Source organism: Dermacentor variabilis, chromosome 3 (genome assembly GCF_050947875.1).
Source record: "Dermacentor variabilis isolate Ectoservices chromosome 3, ASM5094787v1, whole genome shotgun sequence".
NCBI lineage: Eukaryota > Metazoa > Arthropoda > Arachnida > Ixodida > Ixodidae > Dermacentor > Dermacentor variabilis.
Genome location: NC_134570.1, coordinates 204,220,371 through 204,245,960, shown reverse-complemented (window position 1 = coordinate 204,245,960; position 25,590 = coordinate 204,220,371). Strand labels below are relative to the sequence as shown.

The 25,590-nt window shown below is 47.1% G+C and overlaps 1 protein-coding gene, 1 long non-coding RNA gene and 1 other non-coding gene across 3 annotated transcripts in view; 2 read left to right on the top strand and 1 right to left on the bottom strand.

The window, feature by feature from the left end:
* l(3)80Fj (lethal (3) 80Fj) overlaps positions 1-5,312 on the bottom strand; it is a 413,275-nt gene extending 407,963 nt beyond the window's left edge. The window contains exons 1-2 of the mRNA XM_075686799.1: positions 5,218-5,312; positions 4,998-5,097 (exon numbers count right to left, since the gene is read on the bottom strand). Of these exons, the coding sequence (XP_075542914.1) occupies positions 4,998-5,097; positions 5,218-5,232 (115 nt within the window). The 5' untranslated portion in view covers positions 5,233-5,312. The remainder of the gene's footprint in view (positions 1-4,997; positions 5,098-5,217) is intronic.
* Positions 5,313-11,671: 6,359 nt separating this feature from the next.
* Positions 11,672-14,753, top strand: LOC142574398 (uncharacterized). Its single transcript, XR_012826521.1, has 3 exons — positions 11,672-11,835; positions 12,469-12,531; positions 14,556-14,753. It is a non-coding gene; the product is annotated as an uncharacterized LOC142574398 (long non-coding RNA).
* TRNAL-CAA (transfer RNA leucine (anticodon CAA)) lies at positions 14,180-14,252 on the top strand. Its single transcript has one exon. It is a non-coding gene; the product is annotated as a tRNA-Leu (tRNA).
* Positions 14,754-25,590: the final 10,837 nt, after the last annotated feature.

The following is a 25,590-nucleotide window of genomic DNA, read 5'->3' as shown; positions in this document are numbered from 1 at the left end:
TTTCATTAACTATATGCATTTTGACTTTTTCACCTGTTCCAAAAATAAAATGCTACTGTAACAAGCTGCTGCATCTGTGGCTGCTGCAAATCCTAGTGCCAGCTAGTGGCAATGTGGTGCCCTCTTCTGGACATGGGCGCAAGTTCTCAACATCACCACTATGACCTCAGAGAACAGGCTACAGCATGCACCATCCGATCTCAGAGGACACGCACCACTTTTCTATGCGTAAAAGTTGAAGGTTTAACACACTGACCTTTGGTCAGTGGGTCGCCTCGCATTGGGCGCTCACGGGAAGACTATAAATGAAGCTGTGCAGGGTGGCATGGGCAGGATAAGCTTTGAATTGTGAGAAGCTCATAGTAAAATTGATTATGATGTCTGTAGTAGAGATTAGTAAGTGGCAATTGGAAGATGGATGGAAGTAAGGAAACGACAAACAATGGAGGTGTGCAAAAACAAAGCTCAAACTGGGGTTTAGAAAGTTCGGTTATTGGTGTTCATCGTGGTTTCTTTTTTTTTCCTTTCCTTTTTTTTTTTATCTTTTCACATAGGTAGGACATTAGGCAATATAATAAGACCTTGGTGGAGCAATGCACCGTCCCCTTCCAAAGGGGACGCTCATAGCATCCATCTATCAATTTTGCAATTTCACACAAGGTGCCGACAACTTCTCCATGGCATGTCGGCCCCACCTGACCCTTTTCTGAGTCAAACAAACCTACAGCGTGCAAATGAATCAGTACAGAAGCAGCAGAAAATCAAACTCCACCCACTACCGAGAGGTAAATCAGACACAAAAAGCACGACAGATTGGGTAGCTAAACTCGACCGTTGCCCTTAAAGTTACCCCGCCATCCCCATCTACAGAATCCTTAACATTTGGCTGCACATGATCAAAAAAAGCATTTTGCATTCACCGCTGCACTGTTCTTGCTTAAATTTTACAGAATGATCACACTTTCCTGTCTACTTCGTTTAGTATAACACTTGGCATGATTAGGCGCCTGTTTTTTAAGTCGCCTAATTTTTGTGTTAAAAAACAGGAGACTAGCAGAGGGTGCTAGAAATCTCTGGGTCTGGACAGGCTCCGAAGGGAAACTGACCCTTGCACCGTTTAACACCTGAACCCTCTCGAGTGAGGCTAGCTTAGCAGGACTCTGAGGAATTATCAGACATTGTTTGGGACATTATCACTCTTAGTGAGAATAGAAGAACTGGTGAGGCTTACACATTGCTAAATAACGGCCATGTCCTCTGCTACAGAGGACTCCCAAGTAAGAAGCAATACAGGGTAGTATTCCTAATTCATAAGGACATAACGGGCAACATCGACGAATTCTACAGCATTAACGAGAGGATAGCTGTAGTCGCAATCAAACTTAATAAGTGGTATAGATTAAAAGTAGTACAAGCGTACACTCCAACATCCAGCCACAACAATGAAGAAGTAGATCAGTTTTATGAAGATGATGTATTAGCGATGAGAAAAGTGCAAACTCAAAATACAATAGTAATGGATGACTTCAATGCAAAAGTGGGGAAAAAGCAGGCGGGGGAACAGGCAATTGGCAACTACAGTGTCAATTCTAGAAACAGTAGAGGAGAGATGCTGGTGGAATTCGCAGAAAGGAATAAGCTGAGAATAATGAACACCTTTTTCAGGAAACGTAGCAACAAAAAAGTGGACCTGGAGAAGCCCTAATGGTGAAACAAGAAATTAAATTGATTTCATACTTTCTGCCGATCCCAGCATTGAGCAGGATGTAGAGGTGATAGGTAGGGTAAAGTTCAGCGATCATAGGTTAGGGAGGAATAGGATTCACCTTAATTTGAACAGAGAAAGAGTAAAATTGGTCAAGAAAAAACAGGTCACCTTAGAGGCAGTAAGGGCAAAAGCAGACAAATTTAGGCTGGTACTTGCAAACAAATATGCAGCCTTAGAACAGAGAGATGATGATGATAACATAGAGGTAATTAATGAAACCGTAACGAGGCTGGCTTCAGAGGCAGCAAATGAAGTGGGAGGCAAGGCACCAAGGCAACCAGTAGGCAAGCTCTCCCAAGTAACAAAGGACCTAATAAACAAACGACAAAGTATGAAAGTGTCCAACTCAAGAGATAAGACAGAATTTGCAGAACTGTCAAAACTGATCAACAAAGCGAAAATAAGTGATATTCAAACTCATAATGTGAGAAAGACTGAAGAAGCTGTAAAAAATGGACACAGCCTGAAATCAGTGAGAAAAAAACTTGGCATAGGACAAACCAAGATGTATGTGCTGAAAGATAAGCAGGGTAATATCATCAGCTATCTCGAAAATATAGTAAAAGCAGTGGAAGAATTCTATGCTGACCTGTACAGCACCCAGAGGACTCTAGAGTACTGTATTCAAAACAATAATAAACAATATACAGAAACTTCTCTTATACCTAGAGATTAGGTCAGAAGGGCCTTGCAAGTCATGAAATGGGGAAAAGCAGCAGAAGAAAATGGAATAACAGTCAATTTAATCAATGATGGAGGAGACATGATGCTAGAAAAACTGGCGGGTCTCTATACGAAGTCCCTATACGAAGTATACAAGAGTCCCAGAAAACTGGAAGAATGCAAACATTATACTAATCCACAAAAAAGGAGACAAAGAACTGAAAAATTATAGGCCCGTTAGCTTACTACCAGTATTATATAAAATATTTACCAAAATAATCTCCAATAAAATAAGGGCAGCACTGGACTTTAGTCAACCAAGGGAACAGGCTGGCTTCAGGAAAGGATACTCTATAATGGATCACATCTGTCATTAATCAGGTTATCGAGAAATCCACAGTGTACAAGAAGCCTCTCTATATGGCTTTCATTCATATTTGGGGTTTTACGTGCCAAAACCACTTTCTGATTATGAGGCACGCCGTAGTGGAGGACTCCGGAAATTTTGACCACCTGGGGTTCTTTAACGTGCACCTAAATCTAAGCACATGGGTGTTTTCGCATTTCGCCCCCATCGAAATGCGGCCGCCGTGGCCGGGATTCGATCCCGCGACCTCGTGCTCAGCAGCCCAACACCATAGCCACTGAGCAACCACGGCGGGTCTATATGGCTTTCATAGATTACGAAAAAGCACGTGATTCAGTAGAGATACCAGCAGTTATAGAAGCATTGCGTAATCAAGGAGTACAGACCGCTTACATAAATACCTTGGAAAATATATACAGAGATTGCATAGCCACCTTAATTCTACACAAGAAAAGTAGGCAGATACCTATAAAGAAAGGGGTCAGACAAGCAGACACAATCTGTCCAATGCTATTCATTGCATGCTTGGAAGAAGTATGCAAGCTATTAAACTGGGAAGGGTCTAGGAGTAAGGATCGACAGCGAATGCCTCAGCAACCTTGGGTTTGCCGATGACATTGTTCTATTCAGTAACGCTGCGGAGTTACAAAAAATGATTGAGGACCTTAACAGGGACAGTGTAAGAGTGGAGTTGAAGATTAATATGCAGAAGACAGCGATAATGATAAATAACCGGGCAAGGGAACAAGAGTTCAAGATCGCAGGTCAGCCTATAGAGTCTGTGAAGGAGTATGTTTAAATAGGTCAACTAATCACTGGGAATGCTGACCATGAGAAGGAAATTCACAGAAGAATAAAAATGGGTTGGATCGCATATGGTAGACATCGTGAGCTCCTGACTGGAAGAAGCTTACCGTTATCATTGAAAAGGAAAGTATACAGTCAGTGCATTTTACCGGTGCTGACATATGGGGCAGAGACTTGCAGACTGACAGAGAAGCTTGAGAACAAGTTAAGGACTGCGCAAAGAGCAATGGAACGAAGAATGCTAGGCATAGCTTTAAGAGACAGAAAGACAGCAGTTTGGATCAGAGCCAATGGGTATAGACGATATTCGAATAGACATGAAGAGAAAAAAACTGTGCTGGGCAGGTCATGTAATGCGTAGAGTAGATAACCGTTGGACCATTAGGGTGACAGAATCGGTGCCAAGAGAAGGGAAGCGCAGTAGAGGACGGCAGAAGACTAGGTGGTGCGACAAAATTAGGAAATTTGCGGGCGCTAGTTGGAATCGGTTGGCACAGGACAGGGGTAATTGGAGATCGCAGGGAGAGGCCTTCGTCCTGCAGTGCACATAAATAGGCTGATGATGAATCCTGCCAAGTGTTCTACTAAACGAAGTAGACAAGAAAATGTGATCGCTCTACAAAATTTGAGCAAGAACAGTGCAGCGGTGAGTGCAAAATCTTTTTTGAACACGCGCAACCAAATATTCAGGACCCCGTACTCATGCCCCCCATTCGGCATGTACAAGGTGCAGCTGAAATGTAACTTCCTATAAACAAACCCGGGCATTGTTTTTTCGCGCCATAACTGTAAAGAGACAACTACTCATCGCGCTACCACACAGTTTATGTTTATTCGAAGACGCCCGATCCCGCGAAACGCGCACGCAGAGATTCCTAACCAGCACTCGGGCCATCCTCGCACTGCAGTCCGCCCACTTCCCACCTCGCAAGAACCCATTCAGGAACTTTGATGCCACGCTTGGTCGAGCAATCGTAGGGCCGTTGCAAACAGGCCGCTACAGGCGCGAAACATATTTGGAGCGTATTATTAATTAGACTAACGTCACCAGCAGGTCATCGTACACTACGATTGAGTAACAGGTACCGCAGTAGCAACAGCGATAGCTGAAATCGTCGTCGTCTTCGCAGTCAGAAAAACTCGCCGGTCGAAGTTGCTCATTTCGAAAAGACTGAAGAATTTCTCCCGCGAACGTCACGAGTAACCGGAGACGCCGGTACGCAAAAGTCGGCAACACGTGCAATTATCGAGGCCGGTGCCGCATTGTGACGGCGCAGGGAACTTCAACTTGGCGACTCGAGAACCCGCTGTGACACGTCACATCGGTGAAGTGTAGGCCAACAAATGCGTGATCTCTTCTCCAGAATAAGGGCAAACTGCGGAAGATTTTACCTGTTTTTGCCGCTTCTTCCAGCTGGTAGAAGAGATCCTTGCGAGTGACAAGCTTGGACGTTTGCACTTTGACCGGCAGGTCTTTAAATACTGGAGGTACCTGCAAGAAAATTATGTTTGCGTGTGAATACTGACCCTTTCCAAATGACGAATGCGCTCGGGGCAGCCCTATAACGGCAGCAAGATTTAAACTACACTAGACTTCATTGTAAGGACTTACTTCCACTCCTGCCATGACCACTACTCACGGGCTGCACTCACGGCGTGGAAAAACATGACGTACGGCGATGACCATGGCGATGCGGCAGCGGGCGATGCTGGAAACAAGAACTGAGCGTGGTTGGCGCTGTGTCCAAATCCACAACTCGGGTTATAGATTCGGACACCACGCTCAGTTTTTGTTGTTCATTAAGCATGCCATAAAGTGAAGCCCCCTGCAGTTAAAACGCTGGTTTGAGAGGCTTTTCTTTTACAAGTCGAATGCGCTGAACGCGATTGCGGGAGATAGAAACCAGTGAAACACATAGGCACGTAGGCTTTTGGACACCATCATGATCATCATAATCTGCCTGTTTTCCGTTCACTGCAGGACGTATGCGTCTAAATCGTAGAGTTACTGTACTGGTCTGACAAGTACAAATGACAGAAATGACAAGACGTCCATTTGAGGGATCGCCAGCCGTTTGTGCGCAGGCACTTGTAAGAGCGGGCACGAGAGAGAAATTCTGGGGGCTTTTGCTCCTTGCCTAGGCACTATACGGAGAAGGTTTCTTAGCGCGCGTTTTATTCGTTTGTCCCATAGAGTTTCCTACAAAAGATTTGTCCCCAGGCATGCCGGCATTGCTATGGTGGCTCCTTCTAGCCACTATAGCATGTAGGAAGGAAACTCAGGAGAGGCCCTGACGTCACTCTTTGTGAAGCTAAAGTGAAGCCAGAAGTTGGCGTCGCTCATGGCCTCGCTTCGCCTATCGGGCCAGCTCCCTTGATTACATTTCTCGCGAAACCACGCCGGTGGTGGTGAAAATCATTTATTGGGTGCTCGGGGAGAGACATCTAGTGGGTCGTGCCCCTTGCAATACTGGGCGGAGTCTCTCATTCCGGGACCCCGTGGGTCTTGACCGCTGCGCAGGTCCGCCGGACTAGGGCTTGTTGGGCCGATAGCTCCTGGTAAGGCCCCTCCATCCACACGTCACCACCACTTTATTAAGTAGCGACAACCTTTGTTGTGCGCCGCATTTTTTCCCCTCAGACTACAGTCATTGCTACAGTGAACTACCTCAGACCAAACCCGGTTCTGGTATTTCCGGTTACGGCATTTCCGGTTTAAAAATTTCCGGTTCCGGCGTTTTCGCTTCCTGGAGTTGCGCTGCGGGAATTTCCGCTTTGACTGCTGTTAGACGATGGTGAGACGCCCGCGCGTGCTTAGCAGAGCTGTGGCAGTCACCATAAGAAGAATGCAAAGGGGACAAGCTGTTGTATTCCACTGAAGTAGCAGTTCGTGGTCGCTGTTTTCCAAATGCACGAAAAGCGGTAGTGGTCTCCAAGCGCCCAGGCACCACATTCCACTGTACGTTGTCGCTCGTGCCACAACCCGTCGTAGGTTGATGCGAAGCAGCGAACACGAGCAGATCGCTGGTTACAACAGGCGGTGGTTCTTGGATGGAATCGCATTCACAGTTTCAACCGCAGCTGCCGCAACTAAAGCCTATCCAGCGACGCGAATGTAAACAACGCTAAAAAACATAGCGTCGTCACTTCCACTCGGAACAGGAAGCTGCAGCTACGTAAGTTCCGCTTGACGCCGGTAGCTAAGGGGGTGAGTGGGAGACGTGCGTGGTGGAGGAGGGCAGGTTGGCGGTACTGGTCGGCGGAAACGTGTATGGAGGGGTTTTAGTTCCTGGCAGCCGAGTAGGGCCGCCTCCCAGTCATCTCGGGAAGGGGAAGGGGTGATGGAGGGAGAGAAGGATTTTGCCTGCATGACCAAACCATGTGGAAGGTGTCGGCCACCTCCCCACAGAATGAGCAGCGGCCGTCTAAAGAAGGATCAAAGTGATTGAGTACTGCCGGGCACAGCAGGGTATTTGTAAAGAGCCTAAGGAGAGTTCGTTCGCCAGCTTTACCCAATCCCTTCATAGGAACCGGGTAACGGCGGTGTTCGGCACGATAGTGCTCAGTAATGTAAAGTAAAGAAAGAATAGGGCTGTGATCTGGGTCAAGGTCCTCCCAAGTGATGCCTGGTGCCCGGTAAGTGAGTGCGCGGGCTGCCTCATGGGCGGCTTCGTTACCTGGCATGCCTTGGTGGCCGGGGACCCATATGATTGAGCGATGAGTCGGATCGGAGTCGCGAATACTGCGGCGAAGAATTTTGTAAGCGAGAGGAATGATCCATCCAAATTGAAAGTTACGACAGGTTCCACGGGAGTCTGAGGATGAATTTAGAGTCGGAATGGGAGGCTGCGAGGGCGATCGCCACATCCTCTGCATGCGTTGAGCTGGGTGCTTTGAACGAGAGACCGTCCACTTGTCTTTCCTCGTGTATTATTGCAGCCGTGTACCATACCCCCTGGAGTGGTTGGGGCCTGCAATATCGACGCAGAAGACGTGTTTCTTAGAGCCATAGTGGCGGCGCAGGGCATCCGCCCGCGCCTGGCGCAGGCCATCATGGTTCTCCTTGTTCATCTTAGTTGGAAGGGGTCGAACGTAGAGGACGCGTCTCCACAGTTCGGGCACTCGAACCTTTTCCATCGTATGGTGGTCATGTTTAATATGTAACCGGTCTAAGAGGCAGCGACCGGACACGGTCTGGGCGAGACGCGTGTATTGGTTAACGAGATGCGCCTCGCGAAGTTCCCGATAGGTGTTCACCACCCGCAACGCGAGAAGACGCGCGTTGGAAGTGGAGCTCTCTTGAGTATTTTGGGGGAGTACAACCTCCAAGCAATCTTCGTCATGTTTCCATAAGCGTAGGTATGGGGTCGAGTACAGTACTCTACTAGTTACGAAGGCATGTGCGAGCCACACCGCATCCTTACTTCGCAACCCTCCTCGCTTGTTGGAAACGCGGCGAACCATCCGGCCCACCTGGTCGCCGACCTTGCGGTGTTTGGCAAGAGTTGTGTCTGCTAGCGATGTTGATTAATGAAGAGACCGAGTATTCGAATCTCCTCCACTTCTCGGATGGGGCCACTGGCGAGAGAAAGCTGAACTGAGATTGTGCATTTCGGGGAAGGTCGAATATTCAGAAATGGAAACTTGGGCGGGGAGCATTGGAGTCAACAGTACGTGGAATAGTGGTCTACTATGCTCGCCGCTTGCAGGCATTCCTCCATCTCTCCTATGTTTCCCGTAGTGGCCCAGATGGTGATGTCGTCGGCGTAGGGCGCATGCTGAACACCAATGACACTCGCCAGCTGTGCCGGGAGGTGTGTCATGGCAATGTTAAAGAGAAGCGGGGACAACACAGCGCCTTGTGGTGTGCCCCGTGTTCCCATCGCAAATGGGCCGTACTCGGTCTCTTGTAGGCGTATATAGGCCAAGCGGTCCGTTAAGAAATGTTTGATATAGTTGAATGTACGAGCGCCGCAGGTGGTCTGGCTAAGAAGCTTTAGTATGACGGCGTGCTTAACATGGTCAAAGGCACCCTTGAGATCGAGTGCCAGGTCTATCTTGTCGTTGTGCGAGTGTTCTATGGGTTCCAGGATCTTGTGATGAAGCTGTAAAAGGATGTCTTGTGCCGACTTATGAGGTCGGAAGCCGAACACAGTGTCGGCGAAGGCGTCCTTGCTCTATAGATATTCCAAGAGGCGGTCACGGACAAATCGTTTCCGCGAGTTTCCCTACACATGAAGTAAGGGAGATGGGCCGGAGGTTGTCTATGTTTACCGATTTCCCCGCCTTCAAGATAAAGTTTACCAATGATGTCCTCCAATCGGCTGGCAACGAAGTGTCCCCGGTCCAAATGGCATTGATGTATTCGAGTAGGGTTTAGTACGCCCGATCTGGAAGGTTTGCCAATAGTTTGACTGTTACCTTATCCCTCCTGGGCGCCGTCCCCCTGCGCATTCGTGCAAGAGCCGTGCGAAGGTCGTGAAGCGGGAAAGGCTGATCCCTTTCCAGCTTATCGCAGCCTGCATACGAATAATCCATCCCTAGCGGGTCTCGATCCTGATTGAGCTATAGTGAGCGCAAAGCGTTCGCTAGCTGCTCCGCGTTTCCTTGAAAGTTGTGTAGTGCGCGAGTGAGGTGTTTCTTGGCTTCCGATCGTGTTTGTGTAGGGTCTATGAGACTACTGAAGAGCTGCCAAGTGTTGCGGCTCGACATCTGTCTTGCTGCGCTATTACATCTATCTACCCAGTAAGTGTCGGCGAGCTGGGCAGCGTACTCGGCTGCTTGCTGAGTAAGGTCAGAGATGCGAGCGCTGAGTTTACGATTGTGTTTCTGCCGCCGCCATCGGTTGGTTAGGCTGCGGCGAGCTTCCCAGAGCTCCGTGCGCCCAAGTGGAGTAGCCTTGTTCCAAGAGATAAGTTGCTGGGAGGGCCTGGCGGAAAGCATTCCAGTCGGGAAGTTTGGCTTGTGCAAGGGGGCGATGTAAGGGTCGAGTGTAAATGATAGTGTTCAGTATGCAGTGGTCGCTACCGAGGTCTCCTCGGTGTTGATCCAGTCTGTCTGTCGGATGAGTTTCGTGAGGGTAAGGTCGGGGCAGGTGTCCCGAGTGACGGAATTCCCTACACGTGTTGGGTGGACCGGGTCGGTTAGAAGAGTGATGCCAGCGTGGATATAAGTCCCGCCAACTTACGACCACGCAGCTCTTCCTTGCGATAGCCCCACACGAGACAGGGGGCGTTAAAATCGCCCACTATCATCAGGGGATCGCGACCCTTAGCGCTGCGCTAAAGGTGTTAGAAAAAGTGGCGTTCTTTTTTTCTTTTCTTTTTTTTAGTTTCGGGGGGGGGGGGCAGCATATATTAAGTATGTGTACGGGGCTATATGTTCGCCGCTGGGGGAGGACAGAGACCATCACGTACGAATATTCCAGATTTAGGTCGAGATCAACCTCCTCCGCTGTGCAGCCTTTATTGACTAGGAGACAGGTGGACGGGTCTCGCTGAAAAGCGTTATAGCCGCGCTGCGCGCAACCGGGCTGCTCGGACGCGCGCGCTCCGCAGCAATACTAAAGAATCGCGATGTCTCATTGCATTACCGTTGCTGAAGTCATGTTAAAATAAGTTCATAATGGATTTCGCAAATTGGGCCGTGAGGTCGAATCGGCTGCTTTTACCGGCTTTTATGAAAATAAACATGCCGTATAAGGCCAGCCAACTGAACTGTTCTCATCAACCGCAGGTACCGGCCGCTGCCCAGTTTTCGCGTGTTTTTTTTTTTAAAGGAGGTAGCCTTTATCGCTGCCTTCTACTTGCTTTTCTCTGCTTGGGCTATAGGTCTTGCGAGCTGGACGTCTGGCGATATGAAAAAAAATGTACGCATTCTCACTGCACTGCAAAACGCACTGGAGACACGTACGACACGCCGACCCATTTGCGATCCATTTGGAGTTTATGAGCACAAAGACGTTCTCGCTTGAGGAGTCGTCGTGCTTTATTGAACAAACTTCGAGTGGCCGCGCATCACTGCGACAGCGCGCCGGCGAGGAGGCAGAATGTCATTTCTGACTCCGCGTTTAGATTCATTGTCTGCGGCCTGAGGTGCCTTCTTACCACGGTAAGTGAAGCATGACGGAACCAAAGTTATGCGATAGCCGGCGCACGGTGCAGAACAGTACGCGCGTAGAACCGGCCTACATGCAACCATATGGAACAGCCGTTTGATGTGTTCGCAGGCGTACGTTCTGTGGAGCCTTGCCGACTCTTGCAGCGCATACGCTAACCTTCACTTCCCTACGCTTCTCGCGCGCACGGATAAGAAACGCCTGAGGTAGGAAAGATTCGTTCCTTCCCACGAAACACAGAACCTCTTAAAAACTTCTTGAAACGGCTACAAACGGTTATAGACGTCTTGGTCTATGATAAGACTGAAAATAGAATTTCTTCTAAACATAATCTCAGCACTTGGAATATGCTAGTATATATTCTATCTGCGGTAAAACCCACTACTGGTGTCACTAGAGTCTGTTTTGGTAAACGCATTCAGAATGTCTAACTCAAGAACTTTTCTAGATCTTTTTGTCTAAAAGTGCATAAAATGCCAAACGACGTGTTAAATGTGCGGTTACCGTCGGCCGTCGACGTTAACGAATAAAAGACGCCACAGACAAATCGAACTCGTTGGAAGCAACATAAGTTAATTGGCTTTAATATTAAATAATTTCACACCAGAACTTCAACAATCAAAGGCGTGTTATTGTTTTCCATACAGGGCGCGTACACGACGCCTGGAAACCATTCTATGCTTGCGCAGCAGGTATTTACAGCAGCAGGAGCGAAACGCCGGTGTTGCACAGCGCGGTGTCACAGAGCCACCGCGCTGCGATTTCTTCGGCGGCACAATCCAAATTTGTCAGACATCTCATTCTGTGCTGGAAACACTGGGAGGCAAGAAGTTTGAAAAAACGGCCACTGCCGCCTGCTATGTCTCGGTCGTGGGTTCGTTATCCTGTTGTGCGTCATTCTAAGCGGTTCTGTACTTTTATACTGAATATTAACTAGAGTCATTTAGCTGTGCTGATGCTGTGTGCCGTGTGTTTTACATCAGTGCTTCGTGACATCGGCTGTATTGCGTGTTTTCGCCGACGGCTTACTACCACAATGGCGGGATCTGCGTTCGCCGCCTTCGTGTCTCGGTGCGTCTTTGTACGTCGCACGTTCGGATAACACTTTTTCCGGTAAGTGAAATACATTGCGCTTCGTTTTTCGTCAACAATATGAACATATTTAGGTGTTACCCGCGACAATTCTTGATATATGGGCTCTTCTGCCCTGCGAGTTTTCGTCATTACTTTTATACGAGGGTTCTGCTTGTGTTCAGCCGTTCAGCACTACCGCGCTCCACGACTTCCGCAACAACAGTCAGAACTTTGCCCTGCTTGTTGGTCTTAACGTAACACGAGCAACCGAAAGGAGTACATTCCATGACGACGCGCTGGCTGTAATGCTGAACCAGACTGAACTCGCCCTATTTTGTGTCCTTTTGTTCTTACGTGTGCGCGCGCGTGTGTCAGTGACTATGCAGTTTGTAGCGTTCCCATATTATAGCAAAACAAAAAAATATAACTGCAGCGTTTACTTAATCTATACAATTCCAAATTAAATCGTCTGCTGATGTACAAATTTCACTTGTGTTTTGTTCTAAATAAGCAGCAAAACCTTTAACCTAGTAGGTGCTTCGTCTGGGAGTGAAATCACGACAGCTCGGCATTTATTAATAAATGACTGTGACTGGGTCACCTTATTTGTAATTGCAAATCTGCCTTTCAACTGACTTGATGCTATCTTATTTTGTCCCTTTCACTCTATAGACGGCTGGACATCCTTCTTGTACCTTGGCGCTAGCTGGATGACGGGACCTCATCATGATCACTGTAAGCCAATGTACTGTACCCTCTCTGGTCCTCCCAGTGCTTTTTATATGGGTTAAGGCCAGGGAGCGCTTCGGGGTAAAATACCTAGTTGGTGGCTCACAAACGGCCATTTTTTTGCACTGGTCCATTATAAGCTGCCACTATTATAACCAATTTCTCAGTGCCAGTGTAATACACAGTTCTACTAATAATTAGTTTCCCTAAGTCTTACAAAATTTACTTGTAGGTAGTCATTGCTATGCAAGAACTCACAAATTAACTCTGCTGTGTCATAGAAGTATTCCATACATGAGTAAAAATTTTCAACAACAGTGTACATTACACCTTGCTTCCCTAATGCACAAATGTATTCAAGCCAGTATTTGATTAGTTTGGTATTCTAAATGTTTTCTGTGTGATTTAGTTTCTTTACAGGAACTTACTGTACAGCATCAGCAAGCAGTCTAAGATTTACGTGTACTGTAAAACGTGTGCTTTGCCGCTAGAATTGATAAAACATGGGCCAAGGCTTCCATACAAGGACAAACTTCAATTTCGCTCTACCACCATCAGCACTTGCCTGGCGCTTGCAAAATGAATCGCATCAAGTAGCTTGTGCCAGACTGTTTTTTAACCTTATTGTGAGGAGATCACAAAGTGATCTGTGGAGGCGCCTGCGTCTGAGATATAGATTGCGCTGCAACATATGTGCGTGTACAGCAGGCATGATGCTGAGGGTTCCAGCAGTTTGCAGAGGTGCTATTAAAATTTTGTCATAACTGCAATTTTACCTGTGCTGTTTTTTATCACCTATTTCAATAGTATCATTGGAGGTGTTATCAGAATTTATCAATCTATTTGCTCTGGCCCATTAGCCTGCCACATTTGCCTTTTATTAGGTGGGCAATTATTCTGCATGGACCATTACTTGAATACACCTTTTTGTGTGCAGTGGCTTCTCAGTTGCAAGTCAGCATAGATGCTCAGAATTACCTGAGGCTATAGATACACTGATGAATTTGCCACCTATACGAATCACTTTGCACTTTCTCACGCAAACAGCATGTTAACACTTCCAAGTCAGTGGGCAATGTTATCGTTTGATCACATCATGAGATACTTTCAACTTTGTATGACGCATCATCCAAGGTGTTGCATCATTTGTGTGAGGTATTGCCCGAAGCCAATTAGGGTCACATGAAAATATATCAACAAAAGTGATTGATCCAGCTAGGAGTGTTGCTTTGGAACACTACTTTATCACCAGTCCTCCTTTGCATGCTACCTGCTGACTCTGTACTGCGTCATGTTTAAGTTTGAAAGAAAGGCAACAGCTAGGCAGCGCAAAATGCCAAACTTGCTTTTAGTTCAACAATATAAAACGCTATTTAACTTTTTAATTAAGTTAGTACATCATTTACCTGCAGAGTGAATTATTGTTTTAAACTGATTATGTTTTGCAGGAAGCTTCTCAGACTTGTTTGACAGGTTGATAAGTGGCTTTTTAGCCACAAAACACCATACAATAAATTAAAGGCTGACTTTGACTCTGCTATGCAACTTAATGACTATATGCCAGGAACAAGGTCTCTGAGTTGTGGCGCTGGCTAACACTCCCAGCGTTCTACTAGGACACACAAATACCCAAGAAAGTGGATGGGAAAACGACGCCGCTGTAGCTCAATTGGTAGAGCATAGCACGCAAAATGCGAAGGTTGTGGGTTCAGTTCCCACCTGTGGCAAGGTGTTTTTTCATCCACTTTAATTTCCAATAATTTATCGTTTATTTAATTTATTAAGCGCAAGTAATTTCCCCTATGTTGTCCTTGGTGTCGGTGTTTGTTGGCGTCTTATGATAGGAATATACTAGTCATTTTAAACATCATCGCATACGTACCTTAAAATACCCATAGTTTAAGAGAAAGGAGTGCTTAAGTTTATTTTTATTGTGAGCCAAACTTCTTACTTAGCACAGATTGCTAATTGAAGTTCCAATTTCAACATTCCCATTTCTTTCCTTGCCCTTTTTTTCCTGTTCTGTGCAGGTATTCCTTTCCTATGTCTACAAGAACCGTCACGCGTGGCCTGTGACAGCAAGCTTTTGTGGGCAGCCAGTGCTCTCCTATGAAGGCTGGCCTACTCTGGCAGCGGCGGCAATCATCTTCAAGATTTATCCATGATCACCTTTGCTGCTATTTGTCACTCTTGTTAATTACACTTTCTGCATATTTTCTAATTTATTAGGTAATAAAGTATGAGTATGTGACATGGTGTGAAGTTGATGCCTTGCTTTTATCATGTTTATCACCTTTTTTGCATGAAAAGCTCATCATACAGATTATGAAAAAAATAACAGCTAGCATATTACGATTTATCTTTCAGTTCTTGTAACATGCAACGTACAAGGAATTCACTAATGGATGGTATGCCGAAGAACTCACCATTATTTCTGCGTGATGCTGTGCACGCATGTGGCGTTACCTTACAAGAGGCACCCAGAAAGTAAGTTACAATTTACTTTTAAATGAAGCATGGACATCAGAAAAAATATATTTATATTGCTAGTTAGAGTGGTTCGCAGAGTGTTTTTCCAGATGTGTACTATCCTTTATTTCTTAACTCATTGCAGCACAGTGGCTATTGTGCTCCCTGTAGCTGAAACCAGGATGTAATTTTTGCCTGAACTGCAGCATCACTGAGAAAATTTTCTTTGCTAGAAACTATTTCAATTTGGTGGAGACCCAGCAGGGCGAAGTTTTGTCAATAATGACGTGTTTCACGCAGAGATGTTCTTGTTTAGGTCAATGAGTGAACATTGGAATTATATCAGCATACAATACAGATCTTGTTTTATTTGCAAAATAATTCTGACAGGTGGCATTCAATTGATTGGTCTAATTAAAAAGCACAAATTGACCAATGAGGCTGTACTACAGTATTCCCATAGTTTACATCTGGAAAAACTACCTCTGCATCACTCTATCCGACAATATAAACTTTTTTTTTCTGATGTCCATGCCTCATTTAAAATAAATTGTAACTGTGGGCAAACGTTGTGTCACTGTAACAGCTGCTGCAAAAATTTGAGGGAATGTCTAATAAAAGACTGCAGTTGTTCTTGTCAAGCTGTCCATTAGCCAACTTTTAGCGTAACGTTAGCAGGGCTTACTGAAGTACTTCTAGACGTCCATGGCTACAAAATGTATTGATCAAGACAGCTACTAGGCTTTTGAATTAGCGGTTCAAGACATGTTTTGGACATCAAATAGCTGCTTGCGTGTTTCGTGGGTTTAGTCAAAGCAGCGGCTTCTTCCCCATCTTACAGTATGAAGCGTCGGCTGGCAGGTGCACGGTGCCGAGGACAGCAAAATGCATATATTCTGCGTAACGCTCCATCAGCACGTGTATTGAGGTACACAGCTGTGCAGGTGTGCATGAACCTCGAACGCGCTCTGCTTAAAAGACTTCGCGCTGTCGCGAGTACTGCGAGGAACAAGCAACAGTTAAGCAACAGATGTTTTAATATGCACAAAAGCAAGTCGTTACTCAATGTGAACTATGCATTCGTAACGTACGTTCTACATGCCGCAAATGCACCATGTGCGCTGTCAAAAGCAGGAATCACTGACCTGCAAGGCGTTCATTGCACAGATTCGGAAACGCATCAATTTCGGCCTGCAATAGCACGTTAGCATGATTATGCCAAAGAGGGCAAAATTTCCCGCGGATATTCCTTCGTCCGTTGCCATTGCCGCGGCGCGGTACATAGCGTGCAGCGTTGCATACGCGTTCATTTCACGAACTTTAGTTCCTCCTGTCCCACCTGGCCACAGCAACATCTGGAAGAGCACGGTCCAGATAACGCAGCGCAACAACACATGGAGACCAACGCAAACCTGCCCGCATGGCGCCTTTGCCGCAGTACGAAAGCTACGGAGCAACACGTGTGAGCGCACAGAACATTAAAAAAGCCGCCATTGTGGACTGAAAGGCGTGGCCGCTACAGCAAGGAATTAAAAAAAAAAGAAACAGCAAAAGAACTGAGAACCCACTACGCCATTTCCTCCACACTTTTCTCCTAGCGCGCGGAGGGGTAGGGCCCTTCCTCAGTTTCCTTCCTCCATGCACCATAACGTTGCGGAGTGCGGTCGAGTTTTTTTACGCTCAGCCACTGGCTGCCCGCACGGTGAGGCAGTGGGCGTGGATGCCCCTTGGTGATCGCAGTGCGTGAAGGGGCAATGTACTAACTGGTGTTGTATAAGTCGCAGGTCGCTTTTTAACGCGACATCGTTAATTAGTTCGTGTCGCAGAAAAGCTGGTGTCATCGTCGTTGGCCATGAGCGAAAAATCCAGGAAGGCAATTAATAAATAAAAACAACTTGCAAGATGGGCTGGGTGGGAATCGAACCAGGGTCTCCGGAGTGTGAGACGGAGACGCTACCACCCAGCCATGAGTTTTTTTTCTTTATTACCTTCATTACAACACCACTCAAACGCGTGCAAAGTAGGTAACTTGGTGCAGAAAAATAATATTGCATCACATCGAGAAACTGTATATATTTAAAAGGCCCTCAAAGAGGATATCACAGACATCAAAGTGTCAAGCTCCTGAAACCACTCCGGTGGTTCAATCATGTGCTTGAGGGCATCACGCGTGTACCTAAGACTTTCACTTGGGTGTTCCCTCGCAGACATTTCATCTACGTGGGCATTCCTGACATCCATACGCGTTTTCCACACGCTGCTCATACACAAAAGCATTATCAAGTCAGCCGTCACTCCCCCTGTGTCTGCACATGGTAAGAACCGAATACCGAAAGGACTTAACGGTAGCTCTTTCTTCAGAGTTCGTTTGAGTACATCCCACAAGAAAACGGAGTCATGGCAATCCAAGAAGATGTGCTCAATAGTTTCAGGTTGCTTACATATGATGCAGTTGCTTACATATGATACAAAGAAGCCCTTCCTTTGTAGCCATGGCTTCACAAGGAAAGTGCCCGAATGCAATTGAAAAAAGAAGGTTTTCGATGAAGATCTAACCGGCAATTTTTTAACGCGTTTCAGCACATTGCGTTCAGGTCCTAAGTTATACATCGTACGGTAAACAGGATGCGGCAAGAAAACATCAACCAGATCACTATAAAGTTTCTTTCGTGTCACAGAAGACAAAAACTGATTCGAGAAATCCGCTTTCAGTAAAGAAAAGGACATAACAACTTCCCTCAGAAAGCCAACTGGTGTTCGAGTATGTTCATTTGTTGATGAGACAACCCCCACAGGCAGGGAAGAACTCAATATCACTTGAATAACAGTACGCAGAAATATATCACTTTGGTCCCTTAAGAAAAAGAACCTACTAACAATCTGTTTAAAAAATAAATGTGTTAATCCTAGTCCCCCATTCTTCACCGAATGAAACAAGTTACATCGGCTAGTTCTTTCCCAAGTGGATCCCCATATACATACCGCAAACACTCTGTGAAGTTTCTGCACCGAAATCCTTGCCATGCATAACACTTGTAGTACATAATACATCTTTGTACCTAAAAACAAATTGCAAACACTAGCTCTTGAAAACATCCAAAAATTATACCCGCCCCACTTTTCTGTCTGATCTTTAACTCTTTTTACTTCTTCGATCCAATACGCGGCGCTGTCACGATAATGTTATAATGGTACCCCAAGATATTTTCCACGGGTAACGCTCCAGTTCACATTGCAAAAAATGCTCGGGTACCTGTGGCCAGCTGCCGTGCCATAAACCTAGGCACTTAGTCCAGTTTACAACACTTCCAGTTGCGGCGCAAAAAGAAACAACCTCTTTGATAGGGTTATTCACGCTTTCTGTATCACGGCAAAAAATTGCCACGTCATCTGCATACGCCAAAACTCTAGTCTCGATTCCTGCGTAGATAAACCCACGAATAGATTGGCTTTTCATTATTTTAGGAATTACTTTAGGAATTAAAATAACGTGCGATGTTCGAAAAGAAGGAGGTGCTTCCTTATTCTCGTATATCTCCCTTATCACGCGGTGTAATGCTACAGCTATTCCACTTTTAAAGCTCTCATAGAAAGCCCCTCCCAGACCATCAGGCCCGGGCGATTTGCCGGGACTAAGTTCGTCAATCGCATCCTCAACTTCTGAAAGGCTTATTGGTCTGTCGAGCGCTTCACAGACCTCGTCTGATAATGTTGGCATTAATGGCAAGAAGTCAGTTCTAAACCTTGCAATATGACATGTCTTTTTCCCCATCAAACTTTCATAATAAGACTCAAATGCGTGCTCAATCATTCCAACATCACTAGTGACTTCCCCTTGGTAACTTATTTCTGTTATTGCTTTGGAAACCGCGTGTTTCTTCTCGTCACTTATTGCTCGCTTGGTAGGCGTTTCCCCCATCCATAAACTCTCCGCCCTTGCCCTTAATACCGCACCCCTGTACTTTTCTTCATCCATGACTTCAGGTTCAGACTTCACTTCTTTGATTTCTTTCGAAAATAAGCCAGGCGAAGAGCTGTATACGCTGAGCATGTATTTTAGCCTAAGGTGTAATTCCTTCTCACGCTCTTTTTCTTTGTGATAGACTACGCATGCTCTTTCAATCGCGGTGAATTTAACGTCTCTTTTGAAGAGTTTCCATTCTGCAATGAAGAACTCTGACGTGGTTATGCTGAACACATTTTCGAGCTTTTCTTGAACTGCCCTTTGAAATACGTCTTCTTGCAAAAGCTTATCAGCTTCCAGAAGTCCCAGCTGAATTTCGATGTTTTTTTTTCTGTCCTGTATAATATGTAAAAATACTGGAAGATATCTATAGCGGCTCCACAGCCACCGTAGTCCTCCACAAAGAAAGCAACAAAATCCCAATAAAGAAAGGCGTCAGACAGGGAGATACGATCTCTCCAATGCTATTCACAGCATGTTTACAGGAGGTATTCCGAGACCTGGAGTGGGAAGAATTGGGTATAAAAGTTGATGGAGAATACCTTAGCAACTTGCGATTCGCTGATGATATTGCCTTGCTTAGTTACTCAGGGGACCAATTGCAATGCATGCTCACTGACCTGGAGAGGCAAAGCAGGAGAGTTGGACTAAAAATTGATCTGCAGAAAACTAAAGTAATGGTTAACAGTCCCGGAAGAGCACAGCAGTTTACGATGGGTAGTGAGGCACTGGAAGTGGTAAGGGAATACATCTACTTAGAGCAGGTAGTGACCACGGATCCGGATCATGAGACTGAAATAACCAGAAGAATAAGAATGGGCTGGGGTGCGTTTGGCAGGCATTCTGAGATCATGAACAGCAGGTTGCCACTATCCCTCAAAAGGAAAGTGTATAACAGCTGTGTGTTACCAGTACTAACATATGGGGCATAAACCTGGAGGCTTACGAAAAGGGTTCTACTTAAATTGAGGACGACGCAACGAGCTATGGAAAGAAGAATGATAGGTGTAACGTTAAGGGATAAGAAAAGAGCAGATTGGGTGAGGGAACAAACGCGAGTTAATGACATCTTAGTTGAAATCAAGAAAAAGAAATGGGCATGGGCAGGACATGTAATGAGGAGGGAAGATAACCGATGGTCATTAAGGGTTACGGACTGGATTCCAAGGGAAGGGAAGCGTAGCAGGGGGCGGCAGAAAGTTAGGTGGGCGGATGAGATTAAGAAGTTTGCAGGGACGGCATGGCCACAATTAGTACATGGCCGGGGTTGTTGGAGAAATATGGGAGAGGCCTTTGCCCTGCAGTGGGCGTAACTAGGCTGATGATGATGATGAGGATGAGTTCACATAACGAGGGAATGATCGCTAAGACTAACATGTAACACTCGATAACTTGAAAATAACGGTACAAAAGTTAACGGAGCTTAAATTCTGTCTAGCCTTGATAGTGACCTTGATAGTGCGTATACATGGTGTGGTTTTCGCTTGACATCACATAACCAATGTCTTGAAGTTCTTTTTGCCTTACAATCGAACTTAAAAGCAACGCACTTTTATCACAAACACTAGCCAACTTACATTTCTCTTCTGGAAAGCAAACACAAAATAAGATCACCCAGTAATATGACATACCAGTCACAATTCAAGTACTGCTGAACATCACCAAAATATACTTCCCGCTCCCGAGCCACGTCCGGAGCATAAACACATATAGCCCTCCAAGGCACCTCTGAAAAAGTAAAATCGCGGAGGACCATTCTACCACCCTCTGATGACGTGACGGCTTCAACTACAGCAATCCCGCTACGCAAAAGAATAAGGCAGCCCCCAGACCTACCAGCTACGTGACATACACTTACGGTATATCTGGGGCGGAAAACGTTAACCATTTGCTCCGTGTATTCACCATTTGCAATTTTTGTTTCTTGAAAGGCCAATAAGTCAATATTATTTTCAATAAGAATACGGTTAACTTGGCATTGCCTTCTACGCCCGCCAAGTCCACGCACGTTCAACATCGCGACACAAAGACCAGTCGAAAAATTAGCTGCCATTTACCGGGAGGAGAAACTAAACCAATTACCGTACATCGTCCGTCTCACATCTGCTACGATGACTCGACGCTCTAGGGAGGCGGGCCATGGTTTTCTGGACTTCAAAGCCTGATGACGACGGCTGACGCACATCCTGCCCACAAACCCCAACCCCAGACCCCAACAACAATTTTTTTTTTATCCCAGGAACTCCTCCGCTAACGCGGAGGCGTCTGGGTTGTAGAACGACGCTTGGATGGAACGCCGGGCTTGGGCTTGAACGCCGGTCGGCGTCCCAGGGTAGCTTTCGGTGGAGGCTCGTCATTCCAAAGCCACATAGAAAAAAATGTCTAGGTGGCTTTGGTCATTCCCAGTCTCTTGATCCTTTTCCACTTGCTCATCCGCCTCTTCGTGAAACCTCTTAGCAGGTGCACTACTTGACGTTAGCATCACGGTGTCGTCAGTGTCGTGCTGTTCCCCGGTCTTCACTTCTGCTGATGTGCACGTTTCTTCAGCCTCTTTTACCTCGACCTCGATCGAGTTAGTTGGTTCCACCGTGTCATCCCATGGATCTTTCCAACCGTCAGATGAGTTGTCTTCATTTACAGTCGTTGCCTTCTTCAGGGGCGTTAAAGCCGAGGACTGGGTCTCTTTCCCTTCGCCTAGTAGTAGTAGTATAAAACTTTTATTTAAAAAATCACATTCAGGTCCAGTGGATGGGTCCCTCAGTCCAGGGCCCCACTGGCGATCGCGGCACGCCGGGCTTGGTCGAGAAGGGCCAATTGGTCCTCCCGCACCGTGCTGGCTAGCCACACCTCCCACTGCCTACTGTTGGAGTTTTGCCCCATAAGGGGTGATTTGATTTCTTGTGGCCGACTCTGGCACGACCATGTGATATGGTCAAGAGATGGCCGCTCTCCGCACCAAGGGCAAGTGTTGGGGTACCGGGTGGGGTGTATGCGGTGTAGTAGGAGTAGGTGTGGGTATGTACGGGTTTGTAGTCGGCGCCAGTCCCGCATTTGCGCTGAGTCCAAGGATGTGTCTGGAAAGCTATACCGTTGCCTTCCTCGTTTCTGTGCCTCCAAGATATCTTTTGCTGTGATCGGAGGTTCTACGAGAGTGCGTTTCGTCGCTCGGATGCTATATTCTCGAGCGAGGCGGTCCGCCCTCTCGTTACCCCTCACTCCGGCGTGCGCCGGACACCACGCAATAGCGTGGTGTTCCGTGAGATTTCTTCCTAGGATTTTGATGGTGAGTTTGGGCAGGGTGCCTGCCATGAAAAGGCGACATGCCGACTGCGAGTCGGTTAGTATTAACGCAGAATGTGCTCTATTTTTAGCGTCACGTATAGCCAGAGCCACCGCAGTAGCCTCTGCTGTGGCCACCGACCCTGTTCTGACTGTTGCGGAAATAGTAGTTTGTGCGTTTGTGGCTACCACAGTGAAAGTTTTGCTATCCTGTTTGCACGCGTCCGTGTAATAAACCTCCGGATTTCTACCGAACCTGCGTTCGAGTGTCCTGGCCCGTGCAAGCCGCCGTTGTCTGAGGTATTTCTCGCTCATGTTTTTAGGGATTGGGGACGCAGAGATCTGAGCTCGTATATTCGGTGGGAGGAGTTCTGTTTGGTCGTTACAATGTACCGGTCTGAGTGGATACCCTAATCGACGGAGAAGTGTTCGACCTTGCTCCGTGGAATTGAGCCTTTCTCGTTGCGCGATCAGTGTTGCAGCCACGAGTTCTTCAAATGTGTTGCTAATACCCATTGCATTAAAAAGGGTCGTGCTAGTGCAAATCGGTAGACCAAGCGCCGCCTTATAAGCTGCGCGTATAAGGGCGTTTATTTTAGTTTCCTCTGAGTTTGATACTTTTTGGAAAGGAAGGTCAAAGGTGACACTGCTTATGATAAATGCCTGTACGAGCCTTATCGTCTCTTCCTCCTTGAAGCCTTTTCTGTTTCTTGCTACTCTGTTTATCATCCTAGACACGCTGTTAACCGTTTTCCGGAGATTTGCGATGGTGTGCCCTACTGCTCCATTTTCCTGTATCCATAGTCCGAGTATCCGAGCTTTAATTACCTCCTGTATTGTTTGACCTCCCAGAGCAAGGTTTATCGGAAGTCTATCGTCCTTTCGTATATAAGGCGCTCTTACTCGGATTAGTTCGGACTTCTCCGGGGCGCAATTCATGCCAGCTTTTGTTACATGATCCTCAACAATGCTAATTGCCTTCTGGAGGGTTTCCTGACGTTCCCCGAAAGATCCCTTTGCGGTCCAGAGAGTTACGTCGTCCGCGTAAATCGCATGTCCTAAGTTTGGGATCCGTTGTAGTTTCACCGCTAGTCCTTTCATCCCTATATTGAAGAGTAGCGGTGAAAGAATTGAACCTTGCGGCCTTCCTCTTTTGTGGGTCTGTAGTACATCTGAGCGGGTGGTTCCTAGCCCTATCGTGGCTGTGCGGTTGTCTAGAAAGGATTTTATGTATTCATAAGTGCGCTGTCCGCAGTGCATGTTCGATAGTTCCGTTAAATGCTTTCGTGCGAGATGGTATCGAAAGCTTTTTTGATATCTAATGCCACTATGAATCTGTCTGCATTTCCTCTCTCTGTGTTTAATACTTCTTCTTTCAGTAGGAGAAACACGTCCTGTACCGACATATGATGTCTAAAGCCGAACATAGTTTCCGGGAAAAGGTTGCTGTTTTCTATATACCTAGTGAGTCTCATCTGTATAACCTTTTCAAAAAGCTTACCCAGACATGAGGTAAGGAATATGGGTCGGAGGTCCTGCGGCTTCCACTGCATCGACCACGTCCATCAAGTGATCTGTGACATCTAATGCCGGGCCTGTCACTGTGGCGTAGGTTCGGACGCACTGGGTCTCGTCGTGGCCGAAACGACGACAAAGCCCACAGCGTGGTACACGGCACTCGCGTCGTATGTGCCCGATGCCGCGGCATCGGAGGCAGAGGGGAGCTCTGCCAGGGACGTTCACGAGCGCAACATCTTCCGCTACTCGCAGCTGGTGAGGCAAGTCTTCAGCGGTGACGCCAACCTTCAGCTTAATAGTGACAGAACGGGTGGTTGACCCTTTGTCTACGCATCCTTGTACCCGCCACCTGTCCCTGGCGATCTCAGTAACCTTCCAAAAGGCGACAAAGCAGTGCGAACGTCGTCGTCAGATACAGCGTGAAGAAGCCAGTAGAGCTTGATACGGACGCCTCTGTCCCATGGGTCGACGACCACACAGCGGTGGTCCTTGACATCAAAAGCGTCTGCAGCGATAATCTTCTTTTTCCCTTCTTCGTTCTTGAAAGTCACTGTCCACAGATGGTTCATTTTGTATGCACCCAGAGCAACCACTTCCGGCATGAGAGACAGCCGTGTAAGAGCGTCTCGAAAATGTTCCACTCTGTAAGGCCTCGCCTTAACGTCACCATGTAAAAAAACCATATGGAGAACGGACGCACCTGTAGGCAGCGCTGGTAAAATCATTTGGTAGTCCTGGCCTGGTTTTTCAGTTGACCTGATACTGCGGCCCAAAAGGGTCGCTGAAGCCGCTCGTGAATAGCCCGACATTCCGCGTCCGCTCACCTCGGTGGCTAAAGAGGAAGTCCACTCAGCCATGAGTTCGATGGTTCAAAGCGGGACAAAAGCGACTCTAGTGAATGCGGTGTTGCCTTAGAAACGAGCCGTAGGCAGTTGTACTGCGGCGTATATCGGTAATTATGAGCATGTAAATTACAGAAATCGCAGTTAAACGCGTAGCCAAGTACGTTTCCGCTACATTTCTTCTGCGATTGGCGCGCACGCAGAGCCATCTTGCGGCAAACACAGGAGACTCTCTCCTCGCAATGTACGGCGCTGCCCCGACAGGTGGCGCGCTACTCGCCCACTTCGCCCCTGCGTCTCGTTTGAGCGCATTGGGGCCGTGTGGGGACCGGTGCGATGGTGCCCCAATACCCTTGCGTTTAATGAGTTTTCTCGCTCTCTCCCCTTCCAGCTTCCAGCGTGCGTCACTCGCACCCTTGTGTTTAGGCGACGCGGCTCCTCTTTCCGCTCACAGCGCCATTCCTAGGTGCAGCGTCCGATGCGGGATGCATCTGACGTGATCGCTGCGCCGTAGCGCGTCTGGTGGGAAAGCGTCCCCTGCGATGTGTGCCGTGCTGCTGGCGAGGAGTCATGCGTCTACCTGGTGCTCCCAAGCGAGATATAGGACGATCCCATCTAGGCGTCAGCACCATGATCGCGTCCGCCTTCATGGTGCGTCTCGGCCCGGCTGTCCGTGCCGACCACGACGTTTGGCTCGCGTAGATCGTTTCTCACTCCGATACACCGAGTTCTTTGGTTCGTTCCGCTTGCTCAGGCGCACGTTTCGTCGTTGTGTGACTCAAGAGCATGCCGAGCGAATGAGTGGGCGATGGGAATGGGGTGCGATAACGCTATCGCGTCCTACTCTTGAAGGCGAAGCTTAAGCATCCTCCAATTTTTTTCGTCGCGGCGATAGATTGCATTTTTTACAAGCCCTGCTCCAGCCCAGGTAGCACACAAAGTCTTGAAAACGTCGTATTAAGGGATTCAACGTCTGAAACGGATTTTTGACCA